The 19052-nt window shown below is 33.9% G+C and overlaps 4 protein-coding genes across 6 annotated transcripts; 2 read left to right on the top strand and 2 right to left on the bottom strand.

The window, feature by feature from the left end:
• The first annotated feature begins 96 nt into the window (after positions 1–96).
• On the top strand, positions 97–2310 carry LOC105109970 (autophagy-related protein 8i-like). The gene is made up of 5 exons (XM_011004851.1): positions 97–210; positions 299–354; positions 470–522; positions 1744–1862; positions 1968–2310. Exons 1-5 carry the CDS (start codon positions 177–179, stop codon positions 2072–2074), a joined length of 369 nt encoding a protein of 122 aa, XP_011003153.1. The 5' UTR covers positions 97–176; the 3' UTR covers positions 2075–2310.
• A 2907-nt stretch (positions 2311–5217) lies between these two features.
• On the top strand, positions 5218–9661 carry LOC105109971 (zinc finger protein 598-like). 2 transcript variants are annotated; one of them, XM_011004853.1, is made up of 8 exons: positions 5218–5630; positions 6222–6518; positions 6806–7014; positions 7105–7153; positions 7274–7363; positions 7548–7610; positions 7770–9357; positions 9412–9661. In XM_011004853.1, the coding sequence occupies exons 1-7, from the start codon at positions 5463–5465 to the stop codon at positions 9348–9350; spliced, it is 2457 nt and encodes an 818-aa protein (XP_011003155.1). In that variant the 5' UTR covers positions 5218–5462; the 3' UTR covers positions 9351–9357; positions 9412–9661. The 2 variants fall into 2 exon arrangements, with proteins under 2 accessions (XP_011003155.1, XP_011003154.1); XM_011004852.1 differs by having other exon boundaries at positions 7770–9661.
• A 2759-nt stretch (positions 9662–12420) lies between these two features.
• LOC105109992 (uncharacterized) lies at positions 12421–14788 on the bottom strand. The gene is given in 5 exon segments (XM_011004880.1): positions 12421–12432; positions 13670–13828; positions 13830–13884; positions 13886–14432; positions 14752–14788. Coding segments are annotated over 5 exon segments (810 nt in total).
• A 488-nt stretch (positions 14789–15276) lies between these two features.
• LOC105109972 (methyltransferase) lies at positions 15277–18621 on the bottom strand. Of its 2 annotated transcripts, none has more exons than XM_011004854.1 (9): positions 18476–18621; positions 18314–18379; positions 17928–18227; positions 17590–17842; positions 17377–17434; positions 16471–16557; positions 16183–16317; positions 15948–16086; positions 15277–15816 (listed from the first exon to the last, which is right to left on the bottom strand). In XM_011004854.1, exons 1-9 carry the CDS (start codon positions 18550–18552, stop codon positions 15579–15581), a joined length of 1353 nt encoding a protein of 450 aa, XP_011003156.1. In that variant the 5' UTR covers positions 18553–18621; the 3' UTR covers positions 15277–15578. The 2 variants fall into 2 exon arrangements, with proteins under 2 accessions (XP_011003156.1, XP_011003157.1); XM_011004855.1 differs by having other exon boundaries at positions 15277–15807; positions 18476–18620.
• Positions 18622–19052: the final 431 nt, after the last annotated feature.

Below are 19052 nucleotides of genomic sequence, written 5' to 3' on the forward strand. Positions count from 1 at the left end.
TATTATAAAATAAGTATATGAAACTGTTGTTGGTCAAAAGATTGGCGTTGACTGGTTCTTTCTGGGGCCTCTCTTGGACCATATAATGGTTATCATCCGGCTGCTTGGTGCTCATCATCCTCTTTTTTTTTTTTTTTATCTCTCTGTGTAATCGAGTGAGAAACGAGACAACAACGATGGGAAAGTCTTTTAAGGATGAGTTCACTTTCGGTTCGTTTGTTTCTATATTGCTATTCCATCTTTCCAATGTTGTTGTTTTCTTTTTCTAGCTAATATCTATACTCTTAATTATTTACAGAGCAAAGGCTGGAAGAATCACAAGACATTATTGCCAAGTACCCCCTTCGAGTTCCCGTGAGTTCCTACAATCTTCTGTGGAGTCTTTGAACTGTTCTTCTTTTTCTGCGCAGATTTTTTCATACTATATCTAAATGTTTTGAGTTTTAATTCATTTTTAATCATTCTGCAGGTTGTCGTTGAAAGATACTGCAAAACTGACCTTCCTGAGATGGAAAAGAAGAAGTAAGTCTTAATTTCGTTTTCAGCTTTGGCTAATCTTTATTATATGTATGTTTCTTACTGTTTGATGATTCAAACTATTTATTATTATTATTATTATTATTCTGTGGGTCAGTGTCCAAGCTTAAATCCGGGTGTTATTGACCAGACCTGGTTGAGATGATATGCTCTTTTTCTTTTCTCAAGTATTGAATTGATAGCACAGATTCTCGTCTTCGTCAGCGGTTTTTTGAGTTAACTTATTTTTAATAACCTACCGGCGTGATTGGGATTGATGGACAAAATGGGGGAGTAGATCTGCGCCTATCAGCAGAGGGTTACATCTCTTGATTTTGAGGCTCGACCACAGGTTTGTCTCGGTCGTAAATACCGACACAGTTGGGAGAGTGTGTAAATACCACACATTAGATAGCTCAGTTGGGAGAGCGTCAGACTGAAGATCTGAAGGGGTGAAAGGAAGGAAAGGCAGAAGAAAGCCCTCTTTCTTAGGCTTCCACACATTAGAAACCCTAGCTTAAATACCATGGGCCAACTATTAGAAGTGCTATTTAGAGTTGCTTTCAGAATCAGTGGGACAAAGTTAGATGGCAAGGGCCTCCCCTGTGCACTCCACATGTGAGACTTGGGTGTATGACATTAATTGATGGATACTACGAATATCTAGAATTTAAACACTGTTAGAAGTAACGACGTCAATCATACTAAAACTAGGTGACATGTTTCTGCAATATTTTCGTCCTCTGGTCTCTCCAATACTAGTATGAAATGCTATCTTTTGTCATCCATGAGAAGCAATGATCGCTTGCTGAGATAGGCTTTAAGTTTATGCCTTTTTTCTCGTCGGATGGGGAAATGGGTTTTTGGAATAGGCAGGAGGAGATGGATAAATCAGAGGATATCCCTCCTTATTGTAACAGGCTTTGGGCACATTGCAGCGTTTCTAGGGAGAAATCCAATTTGAAAGAATCTGCTACGACCGATTATTGCATCTTTACAGAGGAGCAATCCTCTATGAAATCAGGTCGGAGTCAATCCTATACAGGCAACTGTAGGCTTTGCAGATCTCATTGAATCTAAGCTTTCCTTGTTATCACGGGGATGAAGGTGTTGTGAATGCTGATAAATGTTGCATGCACATAGTACTTTCTCACTCATAAGTAATAAATGAACAACTTGGCTTATACATCTCAATATCTCATTTATTTCTTTCATTCTTTCGTTTAGATATCTGGTTCCTCGAGATATGTCTGTTGGGCAATTCATTCACTTTTTAAGCAGAAGGCTTTGTTTGACACCTGGGAAAGCCCTCTTTGTGTTTGTCAAGGATACCTTACCTCAAACAGGTCTACTCACAATCTGCTACCATTCATCTTCTTTAAAATTCTGTTGCATGATGTTTTCTCCATGATAAATAGCTGATATCTGGTACCCGTCACTTCTTCCTGCAGCTGCTTTAATGGACTCCGTTTATGAATCCCTGAAGGACGAAGATGGATTTCTATACATGTGTTATAGCAGTGAAAAAACCTTTGGTCATACTGCTCCGATTAGTTAACAATTGAATGTCACTGTCTCCATTGTGGATCAGTGTTTAAAGCCCCCCTTACTGCTACATGAACTTGTTCCTCTGATATCTGTAAATCCTATAAAAAAAAACACAAAACATCAATGTTATCTGTTATCTGGCAAAGGAAAAAAAAAAACTGCATCATGCGAACCTGGGAAACTATCCTATTTCTTCACCCTTGTTCATGGAATGTTAATGAGCCAAGTGTAGATTGGCCTTCATGAGTGACTACTATTGCAGCTGGAACCATGTCCAAATTCAACCTTCATCTCATCAAAAATATTTTAATCGCTGTGAAACAATTCAAAAATGGTAGGGACTGTCGGCTGCTGTGTGGAAGAGATCAGTGGTTAGGTCTTGGTGATTTATGATTGGATTTGGGAGTGATAGTGTGTAAGGGAAAGGCTGACGATGTGGGTCTGCTGCTACCTGTCATTGGATCCCAGCATGGAAGGTTGCAGGTAGAGTTTTGGTTTATGGGAGAGAGTGCTGAGAGAAGGGTTTGGTTTCTGCTCCTTCTATGGACACTACTGGTTGCTCCAAGAAACCAATGGCAGATCTGGACTCGAAGAAGAATGTCCCGTGAGCCTCTTGGGCAAACATTGTGAAATCGGACAAGGGCCTTTCTAGTATGCAACTTGAGTTTTTCAAACCAGCAAAGCAAGGGGGATGAATTTTGATTGCGCGAAATGGCAGCCACTGGTCAAGCCCAACGGAAATGTTCACTGGCAGATCACTTTGTTGATTGCAAGCTTCCATTGTCACTTGTTAACAACATTACTCGCAGGCTGTGGAGTAAACTCAGTTTGATTGATGTTGTGGCTGATGGACACTGCGTGAGAACAAGGGAGATAAACCTCAACCCTGATTTTAATTTCTTTCTAACATATTGTTTAAAGAAACCTCAAGACTTTATGTCGAAATCAACATGCGAACATTTTACGAAGAAAGCAGTCGTAAAAGAAATATGAGCATCTTTATGGACTGATGGGCTTTTCGGGAAACGAAATGCGATAGTCAGGTGGTCGGAGAATTTGAGGGGAAGGAGGATTGAGGCGACAAACCGGAGGAGAATATTTGGGAGTTTAGATTTAAAGTTCGGGTTGGAATTTACAAATTAGGGATGAGAGTCTGTGGGTAAGTTGTGTTATGCCCCAGGTTGATAACTGTGCTACGCAGTAAAATATTTAAGTCTTGTGTGTGTGTAATTCGGGTTATATTTTCAATCAACTAAATAAATTGAATTTATTTGAATTACATAAAAAAACAAATAGAGACAATGATAGAAAATATAAATATATAAAAAAACTAATAAATAAGAATTAAAATTTTAAAAAATAGTACATTATTAAAAAGTAAAATTAAAAATAATAAAACTTTTATAAAAAAGTTAAGGAAATAAATAAGATATTCTAAGAATAAGAATCAAAATAAAAATACCAACATATGATGAAAAACACCTAAACATGTAGAATCTTTCAATGCATTTTTTTAGATAAAAAAATCTTATATATGCATTTAATCAAATAAATCACAAATTATTGTGTAAATAAATGAAAAAAATAAATAATGATAAAAAAGATAATTGAAAAAATTAAGATATCAATGTAAATCAAGATATCTAATATCTTAATACATATCATTTATCAAATTATGTTTGATAAATTTGTTTATAAAAATTAATTTATAACAGAAATTGACACATATAAAATTTATTATATAAAATAAAAGAAAAAAACTATTATTCAATGTTACACATATTAAAAATATTGTAAAAAATAAATATTTAATATATATAAAATATATAAAAAAAATTAAAGATGAATCATACTAACTCTGGAAAAAAAATTAAACACACTCAATATAATAAAAAAATAGTTGCTATTTAATAGGGAATAAAAAAACCTAAATATCATAAAGAAAGGGTATTGATTAAATTATAAATTTTAAAATTATTTTAAAAAACATGCACACAAAAAAAAAACCATTACTATAAAAACAAATTGAAAAAAAAAGAAAAGAAATGAGATGATGTGCTGCTAGCTCTAGTATGCTAGGCCTAACACCTAGTCTAGTTTATTTAAGTTTAATGGGGTGAACAACGCGTCGTTTATTAAATCTAGAATCTTGTCATTAGTTTGGCTAGAAAAACAGGATTCTTTTTTTACTATAAAATTAATTTTCAACTGATTTTTAACTAAAAATACTTAGAAATCTTATTAAAGTAATTAATGATCTCTAAAACACCAAAAACAAAAAAGGTTCAAAACTTGAAATCACATTGTAACCATAAATCTTTTCGAAGTTAGATTTTTTTAGGTGTTTTAAAAATAAAAGGATACTTAATAAATTTTTTTATCATATGGAATCATTTAATACAAAAATTAATTGTTTTGATGGCTTTAAATTTTTTTAATGATAACTTTCTCTTTCCAAGCTGGAATTTGATGATTCTCTCTCTATCCTCCACCCAAAAGAGATTAAATTTGAGGAAAATAAAATTATGCACCAAAATATTATTTTTTAAAATTAAAAGAACTTGTCACCTAATAATTTAAAAAAATGGAGAATGATAATGATTTTTTTAAGAAAATTCTAAAGAATCACCTATGCTACATATGTGTTTCACTTTAATCCCTTGTCTTTTAATTAAACTCTCATGGCAACAAAAACATATAATTAAGTTCCAATTTGAACTAAAAAAGATTTAATTGTGCAAAATAAAACATCAATAACCAAATTGAACTTTTTCAAAAATCGTATTATTAAGTTCACATTGAAATATAAGAGGGTGTACAGCACCAACATCTACACACGCTGTATATGTTCTCATAATAATGGGAATAAATTAAATTAAAAAAATTATGCTGATTTAAATTGTCTCTTTTAAAAGAATATTTAAAAAGAAAAGAAAAGCAAAGCAAAGCAAAAAGAAACCGGTCCACCGCGTGCCGAACAAGAACTAAAGGTGGCCAACGGGCCCATACTTGGAGACCCAGTCCAATCAAATACTGGGGAAATAAAGTTTGCCCTTCCACCATCTTCTTAGCAATCCATATTTTTTTTTTTAAAATCCATTTACAAAATTACCCTTATTAAATGAGAAGGGCTCGTGCGGTGCCCTGAATTTCACAAGATTCTAAAAAAATCCGAATTCTTTCCCAGCAACAAATATAAACCGCTTCATCTTCTAAACAGGAATAAAAAAAATTATACACACACGCACATATATACGGACGTAAATACACAGAAAGGCTGGTGCCTAATTCCTGACGAACCTGTGTAAATTTTGATTCCAAATCCCTCGATCTATCGTCGCCAATCGACCTCCAGTTTCTCAGTCTCTGAATTCCGATCAATTGTTTGAAAGAGAGAGATGGACGATAGCTGTGCGGTGTGTGCGGAGGCTCTAGAATGGGTTGCATACGGCGCGTGTGGTCATCGTGATGTTTGCTCCACGTGCGTGTCTCGGCTCCGTTTCATATGTGACGATCGCCGCTGCTGTATCTGCAAGACCGAGTCATCTGTCGTTTTTGTCACCAAGGTTAGGCCTGCCTTTTTCAAATTTTAACTTCTTCTTTTTGGTTTTGATTACTAATGTTTTTCTAGTTATGATGATTGATGTGCTTGATTGTTTATCGATAAATCAAATTTGTAGTTAGGTAATGCAATTTTTCTGCTTTTCAATAACCAAGTACGAAATCTTCTATGGGCTCATTTTCATCTGTTGGCAAAAATAGAGGTCTGACTGGTTTCTGGTTTTGAGTATTTACTGTAGGAATGTAGAGTCAGTGGAATCAAAATCTAATACAATCAAGACAAAGGGCTCATCACTCAGGATTTTTTGGGCAGGGTTTCTTAGATACTATAATAAATGGTTAAGATAGCCCTTATTGTATTTTGCGCTTAATATGAATGATATATTTTTTTTAGTTTCCTTTTGAACTTATCTTTTTATTGTAGTTGCAAATCTAATACATTTAAGGTGTATTCATGGGAAGTAAGTAATATATACATGTAGTTGTATGCTTAGTTTTTCAACTTCCTTCTTGGCTTTTGTTCATATTTGTGATCTCTACTGTTCGTCACATGGATTTAATGACACGAAAAGCCTTATATTTTTCTGTTCTTGCAGGCTTTAGGGGATTATACAAGGATGATTAATGACTTTTTGCTTTTGCCATCTGAACCAAAGGAGGGTCGAATGGGATCTTACTGGTACCATGAGGACACACAAGCATTTTTTGACGATGTTGACCATTATAAAATGATAAAGGCCATGTGCAGATTGTCATGTAGTGTATGTGACAAGGAGGAATCAAATGATGGATCCAAGCGTCGGGGGAAGTTTAGAAATATTAATCAGCTGAAGGGTCATTTATTTCATCAACATAAATTGCATATGTGTAGCCTATGCTTAGAAGGTCGAAAGGTAAGATCTTCATGCTTATGATCTCGTACGAAATATGTTTTCTTGTTTGAAATGATTGAATAATAAAAGTCATTTTTAGGTATAATCAAGTTGAGATTATTTAGAATTTGTGCACAAATCTTTCTTTTTGTAACTTTTATTTTATTTTTCAGGCATCTTATTTAAGGCAACTGTCAAAGTGATTTACATGATTTACATAGATTACTAATGTTATCTTAAAGAAATCTATCCTTTTTGTTTTTTGGGGGGGTTTTGTAACAACTTTTGGATTCTTTTGAATTTGACAGGTTTTTATTTGTGAGCAAAAGCTATACACTAGAGCACAATTGAATCAGCATATAAGCACGGGTGATTCTGAGGTTGATGGAAGTGAAAGTGAAAGAGGTGGCTTCATGGGACATCCCATGTGTGAATTCTGTAAAAAACCATTCTATGGAGATAATGAGTTGTATACACATATGTCAACCGAACACTACACCTGCCATCTATGCCAGAGGTGATACATACTATAGTTTGTACACATGATACCATAAGTTAAGTACATTTTTAGATAATCTCAAATAACTTTCTGCTATGTACAATGCAGGCAGCATCCAGGACAATATGAATATTACAAGAATTATGATGACCTTGAGGTGAGGCTGCTCATCTGCATGTCTTTCTTTCTGTTAATGAGGTTATGGTGCTGACACTTCTTTATGAGTGTTCTTTAACTAAGAATATTTTTCTAAACAAGTGAAAGTTGTCTGTCACAGATTCACTTCCGTCGAGACCATTTTCTATGTGATGATGAGGGCTGTCTTGCCAAGAAGTTTATTGTCTTTCAAACTGAAGCAGAGTTGAAGGTGATTGAGAAAGCTCCATTGACTCTCCTTCTTTATGAATACTGTTCAAGCTCCAATTTCTTTGTGTGCGCCCCCAAGCTGCACAGGGGGGCAGAATTGGGGTTGGGGATCTCTATTGGTTTAGTTTTCTTTCTTATTGCTTGTTGGCCAGTTCAACTCATTTAATTTTGTTTTTAAATTTCAGAGACATAATACAATTGAACATGCTGGTCATATGTCTCGTTCTCAGCGAAATGCTGCTCTCCAGGTACATATTATTTTCTACTTACAGAACTGCTCCTTAATGGATTTGGTTTTTTCTTGATGATATCTGATCACCTTCTTACTTCTTTTTTGGCTCTCTCATTTATGTACACCTTTTTGTGGCTATTTTTGTCTTATTCGTTTGCTGATTTCCATGAATCAGATACCAACTAGCTTTCGATATCGTCGAAGTAATGAACAAGATAATCATCATGGAAGGGGACGAACATTCCGTCGTGATCAATCAGATAACCAACTCTCCATAGCCATTCTGGCTAGCCTGGAGACAGCACATTCAGAAAGCACATCTCGTGATCGATCATCCAGTGCACAAGCGATCTCTGATCATGTAGATTTAAGTGATATTGATCCAATAGTTCAGCCATTTGAATCATTAACTGCTACTGATCCTGAAACAACATTGAGATATCTTCAAGCCTTGGGGCCTTATTCTAGGAATGCACCTTTGCAAGAATCTTCCTTTCCTCCGCTCTTTACGACTGCAAGCAGTGGTCAACAAAAGGCCAAAGATGAAGAAAGTTTGCCTAATAATACAATGGTGACGCATCTTCGGCGCCAGAACAACAGAAATGCAACAGTAATCAACTCACCCCAGCAGTGGCCGGCAGCAAGCCGCAGGTGTGTATCAAGTAGTCCAGCACTATATAGGCCTACAGTAGATACATCACCTTTGAGTTCAAGGAGTTCTGCTAGTGGACCTGGTCTCTCTAGTTATGCAAGTTCTATTCAGTCCCATGCTCAGACTCGACCTGCAGCAGTCCGTGGGCATCCCTCAGCTGGTTTGGTGGGGAGCTCAGGCACTACAAGTAGGATAAGCAGTACTGCATCAGCCTCAAATCTTGCTGACTCTGGATCGTTGAAGCCCTCTATTTCAGATTTTCCTCCAGTTTCTGCAGTGCCGATGCACAAGATGCCTACTAGTAGCCAGGTTGTGCTGAATGTGGAAGAATTTCAAACTGCAAACAAGTCATTGGTGGAAAAGATACGTGCTGCTCTTGAAAATGATGAAGATAGATATACTCTTTTTAAAGACATATCTGGACAGTATCGTCAGGGTTCAATTGACACAGGAGAGTATCTGGACTATGTACAGCAATTTGGCTTATCACGTTTCATTCCTGAGCTGGCTAGACTTTGTCCTGATGCTCAGAAACAGAAAGAGCTTGTTGAAACCTACAATGCGAGTTTGAGAAGCAGTGGGAAGAAAGAGAATGGCTGGGGCCGTGGTAGTGCCCAGTTAAAAGGCACTAATGGATCCAAGGAAGGCAAGGGAATAGCTGAAAATGATAGCCGTTCAAAGGATAGATTGACAGATAGCTATATTAATACTGTTCGAGCACTGCAGTCAAATTACAAGCCTGTGAAGGATGAGGCGCAGCTGCCATCGAAGGATGGGTATCGGGCTGCCAAAGGTAAGACGAATGTCGTGCTTGATGAGCGGCAAATGGAACCAAGAATCCAAAATGGCTCTTTATCTGCCGGTGATGGATCTAGTAAAAACCTAAAAGACAGGGGTACCGAGAAGCAACGGAAGAAAACCTCCAAGTTTCATAGAGCAAGGCTTGGTGATGGCTCAATGGCGGCCCTGTTGGATCTCCAAAACTCTGAACCTGATCCTCGCGAAACAGTGGAGAACAGGATAGACGATAGCAGTAACTCAGTAGGAGGGTTACCTGGGCTTGGAGTCTGGAGGAAAGGTGGTGGGCAGAAACTCTTTCCATGAACAGTATATCATCATAGTAAAGAAATGGGGCCAATTATTAAACAATAGAGATGGAATAGACTCCAGCAAATTCCATCGAATTGCTGCGGTTTTGCAACGTGAAACTCTTTTGAGCTTAGCTCACCATTTAGGTGATGAATGCTATTCGATGTTGGTTTTTATACCGTTAATGTAATTGAGGTGCTGGGGTTGTCCATCATCGCCTGGCCATCTTTTTTTTTATATCAGAAAGTGTTCATAGACATCACGAATGAAGAAAGCAGATACGATTAATAGATGCTGTGTGATCTGTATCTTGCAGGTGAAGTGGCTATGAGGAATTGTGTTCGTGTATTTTTCTTTATTTTAACCAAGTGTCTTCGATTGACAAGCAGAAAGAATCATAGTTTTATCATGAATTAATTGGAGGACACGTATAAACTTCCTCATGCCGTGATTGTTTAACGTTTGGACCTTTTAATTAAATAAATAAAAATCTAAAAGAGGTTGTAATTTCTGTGTATTTATAAATCAGTAAATACTGTTGATTTTAATACTGTTTTAATTATTGAAAATACAAATTCAATTCAATTTCATTCTCTCGAATTGTTTTGATTAAAAATTAAATTTAATGGTTTATTTTTATTATTTTTTATGAAATTGTTGCAATGTCAAGGTGTAAAAAAGATTATGATATTAGATTGGCTCTTGATTTAGAAAAAAAAATATATATATATATATATATATTATTTATTAAAAAAATAGAAGGATCAAAATTAACAGTAAAATAAAAACAAAAACATTATTCATTTAACTCTGGTTTTTTTTTAATTTCAATTGTGGTTTCTTTATTTAACAATTATATATTTTGGTAAAAAAAATTATTTTATTCACATTTTAATCCTGAATTTAAAAGGCAAGAGAAATAAAATTAAAAAAAAAAGATAGAAAGATAAAACAACTTATCGATTTTATGAACAAAAAAAATCAAATTTTATGGTAATATATTTTTCTTGGTGAGAGTATACTCGTTAAAGTATTTTTGAGCTTTTATATTGCTGAAAAAATGTAAATCGAGATTGAGAGCTTATTTTTTGTTTAGTTTCATGTTTATGAACCGATTTAGATGATGTTCGAAGCTGAAAAATTAATATGTTGAGGTTCTAAGTATGTTTATTAGGTTTTTTTAAAATTAAAATAAATTTAAGAAATAGTTGTTTGGATTCAAAAAAACAACAACTTGATTTTCCAGATACCTCTCTAATAGCTAAAATCTTGAAAAGAAAACGGCATATTATATGCTTTAATTCTTTTTAAGAAAAATAAAAGTGCAGACAACTTTTATTTGTCTTTGCACAAAGAAAAGAAGTCAAGCACTCACGCCCTATCTCCTTGGCCTGAGTATTTGATTCTTTTCTATTTTTTTAATATTTTTTTTATTTTTATTAAGATATATTATTAAAAAAAATACTTGGAATGATATTTAAATTACAATTTAATTTCATCATAATTCTTAAATAATATAATGTACAATATTATTTTCTTGTTAATACATCCAATTTCAATTGTAATTAACAAGGAAATGAAGTTTAGATTGAAAAAAAAGTATCTGTCTTTAATAATTTTATTTGTTATTCTTTATGTAAATATCTCTTTTTATTATTATTTAATTAAATAAATAATAAGTTACAAAAAATAAGGTTATTAAACCCGTTAAAAATCATAATCTATATCATATATTAAACATATTAATCTAGTTTGATACAAGTTTATTCAAAACATCATCATCTCAATATATTTTTTTAGAAAAAAAACATTAAACAAACATTATTTTTTATTTTTTTTCATTTTTTTTTGTTTATAAAAGAGCAAAAACTTAGTGCACTCTTTAGTCAGATTAGCCATACTAGGTCAATTCCCCCACATAATTTACTTTGAAATCAAACCCAATTTAAAAACTAAGTAAATAGGTTACCATACTGATTTGGTGAAATTACTTAAATTTAATAATATTGTTAAAAACATTTATATAATAGCTAACTAGCTAGTTCTTTTTTATATTAAAACAACTAGGAGTAATGTACTTGTTTGTATTACTCATTACGTATAATCTAAATGGTATGATATTTTTACTATACATTGCCTCCACTGTTCATCATCTCACATTTAATAGTGAATGGATTGTGTAAAATTTTATATTTTTTAGTTTGGTCCTCAAACTTTGTTTGGATGATTTAGCCCTAATTAAAAAATAATTGATTTTGAATTTTTATGAAAGGGTGTGATTGGAAGAGAGGGGATCGAAATAAAAACACAGTCAATAAATTACCATACTGATTCGATGAGATTGCTTAGGTTTAATAACTTTGCTAAAAAAATTTCTATTATAGCTCAACTAATTGGTCCTTTTTTATACTAAAACAACTAGGTATAAAGACACTTATTTGTATTGCTCATTACCTATAATCTAAATGGTGTGGTGTTGTCATTGTACATTACCTCCACTAATCATCCTTTCATATTTTATTGTGGATGGAGTGTGTAAAATTTTATATTTTTTTAGTTTGGTTCTCAAACTTTTTTTAGGTGATTTAGTCCTAATTAAAGAGCAATTAATTTTAATTATTATGAAAGGGTGTGATTGGAAAAGGGGGGGCCGAAATGAAAAACATGGCAAACATGAGCGGCGTACCATAAGTTTAAAAAAAGATGCACTTTGGTACTCCAACTTAAATAATCACGTAAATTATATAATTTTAGTCCCTCAATATTTCTTTAATTCTATTTTGGTATAAAATTTTATTTTTTTTATTTGTTGGTCCTTGATTGAGCAAGGAGAGGGACAGATTGTCAAATTCCAGCAATGGAGAAAGAAACATATCATTAACATTGATTTAGACCATCAAAGTGAACGATATTTGTATCAAATTATTTCATTTGATGAGGGGAGTTCATATTAGGTGTTTTTGTTCCTTAAAAGTTCGTGAAAAAACATATCTTAACTCGAGTTGATTTTTGGTTTAGGGTTAAGTTTGGTTTTTTGGGTGGTTTTTTGAGTTTTTTGAGATCATTGATAATTTTATCATAATTTTTAAGGTGTTTTCTGTTATAAACAAGTTTTTGAGTAAAAAGAAACTTATACTTGATTTTTCGGTCACCGTAAAGGCCTAAATCTTGGTAAAACAAATGATGTGTCGTCTGCTTTTAAAAAAAATAAGGTGGGCGACATGTTGTCTACCCTAGATGCAGTTAAAAAAAGAGCTTGGTTATGTGGACCTTGATGAAATGGGACAAGCAGACCGGAATGGCTTGCTAGGCCCAATAATGCCTTACCCTTTTTTTTTTATTTTGTAAAAAACTTAATTATATTTATATTAATACCCCTTCTTTCTTTTATTTTGTTTAGAAGACTCTTTTAAATGATAGAGATTTTTTGGTTGTGTTTAATTTTTGAAGAAAGTTTTCCTATTCATCTATGATTATTATTATTTTTTCTTTTGTATAGATGAAATATATTTTTAAAAGTAAAAAATATTTATTTTCAGATGATATTTATAATATGTGTAGCCTAGTGTATTTTTTTTTAATTCAATCAATTTAATGTTTGTCTATTTCTATTATTGTTTGATTAAATAAAAAAATATTTTAATAAAAAAATAGGAAATATGATTGGGAAAATATCTCGTCTTTCAATATTAAATATCTTGATCTACATCTGTCCCTAAAAAATATCCTAATTTTAAATAATTTTTTATTTATTTATCACTGCTCATAGTTTTCAGTTTATTTGATTATATATACATATAAACTTTTTTATTTGCACTTAAATTTTTTGAATTACAATAATATAGTGAAAAAAATTGTATATATAATTTTTTATGAAAAATAAAAATATTTAATCTACAGTGGAGTACGAGTCACATAACTAGTATACACAATAAAGCATATGGCCTATTTTTTTCTTTATTTTTTTTTTATTTTTTAATTTAATTTTTATATTTTTTTAACAATTACTCAAGTTATTTTTAAATTGATAAAATTAATAAAATCATATCAATCCAACTCTCTTATTATTTAATTTTAACTCCAAGCTGAACAGTGACTTGAACAAAAGTTTTTTATTATGTTAGTTTCGTGCTTTATTTCTCACTTTTTTCCTTAAATTTTTTTGATTGACCAAGTTCCTTTATAATCCGCCAAATTAACTAAATTACTTTAATTTTTTTTTTACACAATTTAATTTACACAGGCAAAGAGTTCAATAAAAAAGATTTTTTTTTTTTTTTTTGTAAATTTCTTGATTTTATCCTCTCTTTTTTTCCCCTGATAAGCCAGGTTGCCTTCTCGACAATGAAGGGGAATGATCCGTTTAATCTAAGCAACCGTAAATCCTTGACCGGAGACAACACGGGGTCGAGATGTGGAATTCCCGACTTACCCCGAGTAGACTCACCTCTAAACCGATGATGCCCAAGAAACATAGAATCCGAAGAGACAACTCAGGTTATAAGGATGCCAACTCGGGTTCACCGACGCAGTGACAGGATAAAACGTCTGACTCAACATCAAAAATCTCAACGTGCCTGTAACTATTACCCTTCCGCAGTGTAGCGACAGCTATTCTTTTGCCGTCCTGAAAGGCAGCTGGAGTGAAGCAGTGGACACCTGGTGGAGTGACCCGGACAGGAGCAGCCTTTGGAAGCTCAGAATCTTCGAAATTTTCTGGTAAAGTAACTTGGAAAACGCTCCACCAGCCATCACCAGCTTGGCGGTGAAAGTAGATTGAGGAGTCACCACACCAAGTGAGCCATCCACCATGGTCAGACACAACAATCCGAGAACTCGGGTTGGATTCTTTAAAAACAACAATATCTGGGTGCATGTCATGGAACTCACCACCCCAAGAGCGAGATCCATCAGATGCGACAGCTATGAAATTGGCAGAGAGAGAAATTGCGGGACTGTAGTAAACAGCACCGTGAGGGGTCAAACGTATAAATTTGCTAGTACGGTAGTGAATGTGATCGACAATGGTTTAGTAAAGAGTGGACCAGCTTTTGAAAGGCTGATCGGGTTTTTCATGAGCAGAAATGAAATAGAAACCTGATTTTATAAAACAACTTATTTTTTATTAATAAAAACCTATTTTATTTATTTATTTTATATATAAAAATTCATTTCATAATTATACTAATCAAACATATATTTTTATACTTAACCATAAAAATTACCATAATATTAAAAAATATACAGATTCGGGTTGCCAAAAACATCAGTACCATCCGAGAAGAAAGTTGGGAATCGGTTCTTCTTCAAAAAGCGTGTTCACGGGACCCTACTTGTAACCTGCAATGTTTATATTATTTATTATGTTTTAATTAGAAGAACTCCCATTATGTAGCTCAAATGGTAGAGCGCTTGCTTTGCATGCCAGAGGCAGGGGGTTCAATCCCCCGCATCTCCACTTTTGCATGCTTGCGAGAAGATTAGTTATTTATTTAGAAAATAGTCACGCTTCTCTCGCCATAGAAACATAGATCAGCACGGGCAATTCTCTCGACCCCTCTTATTTATTATTTTCTGATGATGCGAATTCGATGCTTGCCTCTCCTTTTGCTAAGTAGTTTTCTTTTCTCGGAATTCTCATGCAACAATGATGGTTTCGGAAGATATTCTGCACTACTTCTAAACGATAGGGTGAGTTTTTCACTCTTCATAGTGGCTATCCTCTCTGGATTTGGTACTGGTCAAGCAAGCAAATGATGTGGAGCCTCGAAGGTTCATAATGTTTAACGGCATATGCCAGCTCAAAAACAGTGTGCTTTGCAAATACTCCCGCATAAACATTCCAACAAGCTCACATACCTTAATATCAAACAGCAATCACAGTCCATCCAATCAAACAAGGAGCATACGAAACTAAAGCATCAGGCAAGAAAAATGGAGATGATGGAAGAGAAGAAAAGAGATCCCCCTCATATGAATCTAAATTTACGATCTGCAAATCATGCGCGTGAAGATTTCCAATCCCCAGCCAAATATGGATTCAGTCTGGAGATAACATGGGCAAATGCTATCTGCCCCTTTGAACCACGGATGCCAATAAAAGCCAAGTAAACTTCTAGTCGCACCAGTTAAAAATTTGTATAACATTCCTTAGCACGTCCATCTAGATGGAAATAGTGATGCATATAATGGCCAAGAAATTTTAATGGTTACAGCCTAAATCTGAAGTAAATGATGTGAGTCTTACAAGCACTTGGCATGTCTGGCAAGCAACAAATGGTTTTCTGGAGAGATGCCTGAAGGGACATACTTCACAAGCTGTGTGTCTAATCCATGTTCTTTTGCCCACATCATCCTTCCTACGTCGATGATCTGCTTACACTTAAAACCCAACACAGCCCTTTCAACTGGTTTCATACTCCTCACAACATCTTCAACCCCATGTATGTCCCCAAAGCATTGTTTCTCCTCACTGTAATAACTGAGAAAAATTAAGATCCAAAGTACTAAAATATGTGAACAGAAGAGAGGAATGAAAAAACCATTTGTGTGAACAGAAGATAGGAAAAAGAAGGATATATATAACATAAAAAAAAAGGTTCAAATGATTACATGGATTGTAACTGCAAACTGCAGTCAGTAATATCAGGAAGATCTGAACCATGGTCAGCATCTACTGCCCAGGAGGTAAACCATGTCATTGCATGAAATTGTCCCTTGGTGATCCCCAAATCGGACATGAACTTCCTGTCTGCAAGGAAGTAAAAGTTACATTGAAAACTAGTAAATAGAAGAGCATACGTGTTCTTGCACTTCAAGAATATGCAGGGTAAGATGTGTTGATTACTTGTGTAATGTTTCCACTGACAAAGATGATGGCAGCATGTTGCTATAGCAAGGCCTTTAAGGTTAGCATTGCTCGTGCAATCTTGCACACTGCCTTGATTACATTGCTCAGACAAGCAACATCTCAGTGTCAAATCTGCAACGCAGGTATTAAAACAAAACAATGGAGGAAAATATTCAATGGAACAATCTGCCAGAACTGAGAAATAATGATATAAAATGCAAAAAAATTACTTCAGGGTCCTATCTAATGTTCAGGGAAAAAGTTCTTTTGAAACATATTGCTCACCAGTTGCTGGCCCACAGAGATGTTTACCAATAGCCAAATAAGGGATTCCCCTTAAAGACTCAACAGCATTCAAGTTTAAGTCCTCAACTGAAAAGGTGGAATTCGGTAATGTCAGAACTCAAAAGTTTGCAGAGCTTTTTTCTCTAGCAGAGAGATCAGATGGAAGGGAGTCTTAATACCAATTTTTCACCTATACCTTACAGGGGGCAAGCATGCCTACAAACTGAAAAACAAAGGGCAAACAAGAACAGACATCATGTATGAATATAAATATTCTGTTGTTACTACTTGAGACTGCCGTTGATATCACCCAAAATTAAGAGGAAATAAATGGTAAAATTTATTAAGTTGACCCCTGTATTGGAAGCTGGGACAAACCTGTTTATTCACTTAGTTGAGAGAAATAAGCTTACTATAAAGTTGTAGAAAATTAATACTGTGGCATGGAATGTTAGAAGTTATGACTTAATATAATATGCACTATAAAATAATGCCGAAAACTGCAAGACCTTGTTTAACTGCAACTTCGAAGAGTACAGAAACAGAGCAATAAAAGGCAACAATAATTTGTTAGTTTATGCCCCTTTAAATCACCACTCATAAGCACACTATGAAGGCAAAGTCAAGGAAAAACAATGCACTCAAGAGAGCTCCAAAATTGAGCCACCTGCCAGCATCTAATCTTAACTTTGGAGGACTGAGGGAGGAAAAAAAGGCATGAAAACTATGCCAAGTCCTTTTTAAGAGGTTAACTGAATGCTCCAGCAAGAGAGAGTATTTGAGGTTATGTTTAGCACCAGCTCCAGACTTAAGTTAGAGAAAGAGAGAGAGATAGAACTAAAGATATAAATATGGAAATGCAAATGCAAATGCCATTCCAAAGAACAGGATTCTGAAAAACCTTACTATCAATCCTCAAACGCTCTAATATCAAGCTCTCCTTCTGTCGCAAAGATCGATCAGCCTAGAAGTAGCCACAGCATATAAACACAAACAAAACATAAATTACAGATTAATTAAGGCGGAAAGAGTACATAACATCTCCAACTTGAATTTCATTCTATTGCAGTAGATATTCCTTCTCATAAACAATGCAATGCAGAATTCAACACAACTAACCTTAAGTTTGTACGACTTGCGCTCAACCAGAAAGACTCTGTCAAATCCATAACAGTCTGCCAGCATCTGTGTCAAGTACCCTCTCCCTGCTCCAAATTCAATGACTGCGTGAACAAAATTGCTATCATCACTACAAAACCCCTGACTATCAGCCTCTTTACTTCCTACTGAACTCTTTATCACCCCAAAGTCCTCCAAATTCCCAAGAATTGACGCTTGTTGTGCTACATGTTTCTCTTGAAATGGTAATTTCCTGCTCAACAAGAAACTGATTTTACAAAACCAACCGATTATCATCAAATTAAACAACAATCTTCATCTTAACATCACATATTTACCTGTCTACTTCTCTTTTAATCCACATATTACAAGCTTCTGGAACTTTATATGATTCCCAGATATCCTTACATGTAGAAGCATGAACAGATTCAATCTTGTTAATAAGTTTGCAAAATTGAGTCACAGTCATGCTATAAACAACATTCTTCTTCATCTCAGAGCTAACATAATCCTCTTCTTCTTCTTCTTTGCCAGCATTGATGCCCTTTTGATAAAATGGTTGAAGAGACAAGGATTGAGCTTGTTTCAATAAAGGGCATCTCTTAACATGGCTTTCAAGATTTTCTTTTAGAACAGAACTATCAAAAACAAGAAAAGCCATAAAAAAATGTAATCCCAAAATAAATAAGAAATGATAGTGCAAAGATCAAAGATGGGAAATTACTGAGAAGGGTCGATGGGGCATGGAATCCACTGTTCAATGGACCTCGGTTTGTGGTTGCCGCAGAACCTTACGACCAGTTCAATAGATATAACGCATTAAAAAGCCAGACATAAGAGGGGAAAAAAAAAAACAGAAGAGAGAGGAGGATGAGAGTGAGCTTACTGGGAATCGTTTAGAGGGGAGTTGGCACAAAATCGGTTCTTTTTGGGAAGCCAGAACTTGCAGCGGTTCTCCTCCATTGTTGCTGCTGCCGCGCCTCTGAATTCAGACTTCGCTTTTTAGAGAATTTGGATTTTATATATATAAATTAAATATTTATTTAAATATTAATCTCTCAAGTCTTATATACTAAACTAGTTATTTGACCCTCTCCACAGCGGATCATAAAATTATTTTTTCAAAAACAATATCGGAAATGTAGACTATTTTTGAAGTTTTATTATATAAAAAAATTGAAGTGTAAAATTAAAATTATATATAAACATCTAATTAAATAAATTAATACATATTTATATAAATAAATAAATTATTAGTAATAACTAAAAAAAATTAAGAGATAAAAGTAAATAAAATATTTAATCCCATAAAATAAAGCATTTACCCTTTGTGTTTATTAAATTTATTTATTTAAATCAATAAAAGACAATAAAAATAGAAACATGAATGAAAATAATTGAGTAAAAAAATATTACACAAAATTAAACATATTAAAAAAAAATTAATAAATATTTTTTATTTA

Source organism: Populus euphratica, unplaced genomic scaffold (assembly GCF_000495115.2).
Source record: "Populus euphratica unplaced genomic scaffold, PopEup_1.0 scaffold235.1, whole genome shotgun sequence".
Lineage (NCBI taxonomy): Eukaryota > Viridiplantae > Streptophyta > Magnoliopsida > Malpighiales > Salicaceae > Populus > Populus euphratica.

Bases quoted from the DNA above. Each gene is read 5' to 3' on its own strand.
- LOC105109970 (XM_011004851.1), top strand. From the start codon at position 177: ATGGGAAAGTCTTTTAAGGATGAGTTCACTTTCG. The intron at 355-469 runs GTGAGTTCCTAC...ATCATTCTGCAG, and splicing joins AGTACCCCCTTCGAGTTCCC to GTTGTCGTTGAAAGATACTG. The intron at 1,863-1,967 runs GTCTACTCACAA...TTCTTCCTGCAG, and splicing joins GGATACCTTACCTCAAACAG to CTGCTTTAATGGACTCCGTT.
- LOC105109972 (XM_011004854.1), bottom strand. From the start codon at position 18,552: ATGGAGGAGAACCGCTGCAAGTTCTGGCTTCCCAAAAAGAACCGATTT. The intron at 17,843-17,927 runs GTAAATATGTGA...CTTGTTGAGCAG, and splicing joins ATTAAAAGAGAAGTAGACAG to GAAATTACCATTTCAAGAGA. The intron at 15,817-15,947 runs GTAATCATTTGA...AATTTTTCTCAG, and splicing joins AGTTTGCAGTTACAATCCAT to TTATTACAGTGAGGAGAAAC.
- LOC105109971 (XM_011004852.1), top strand. From the start codon at position 5,463: ATGGACGATAGCTGTGCGGTGTGTGCGGAGGCTCTAGAATGGGTTGCA. The intron at 7,015-7,104 runs GTGATACATACT...TGTACAATGCAG, and splicing joins ACCTGCCATCTATGCCAGAG to GCAGCATCCAGGACAATATG. The intron at 7,154-7,273 runs GTGAGGCTGCTC...TGTCTGTCACAG, and splicing joins AGAATTATGATGACCTTGAG to ATTCACTTCCGTCGAGACCA.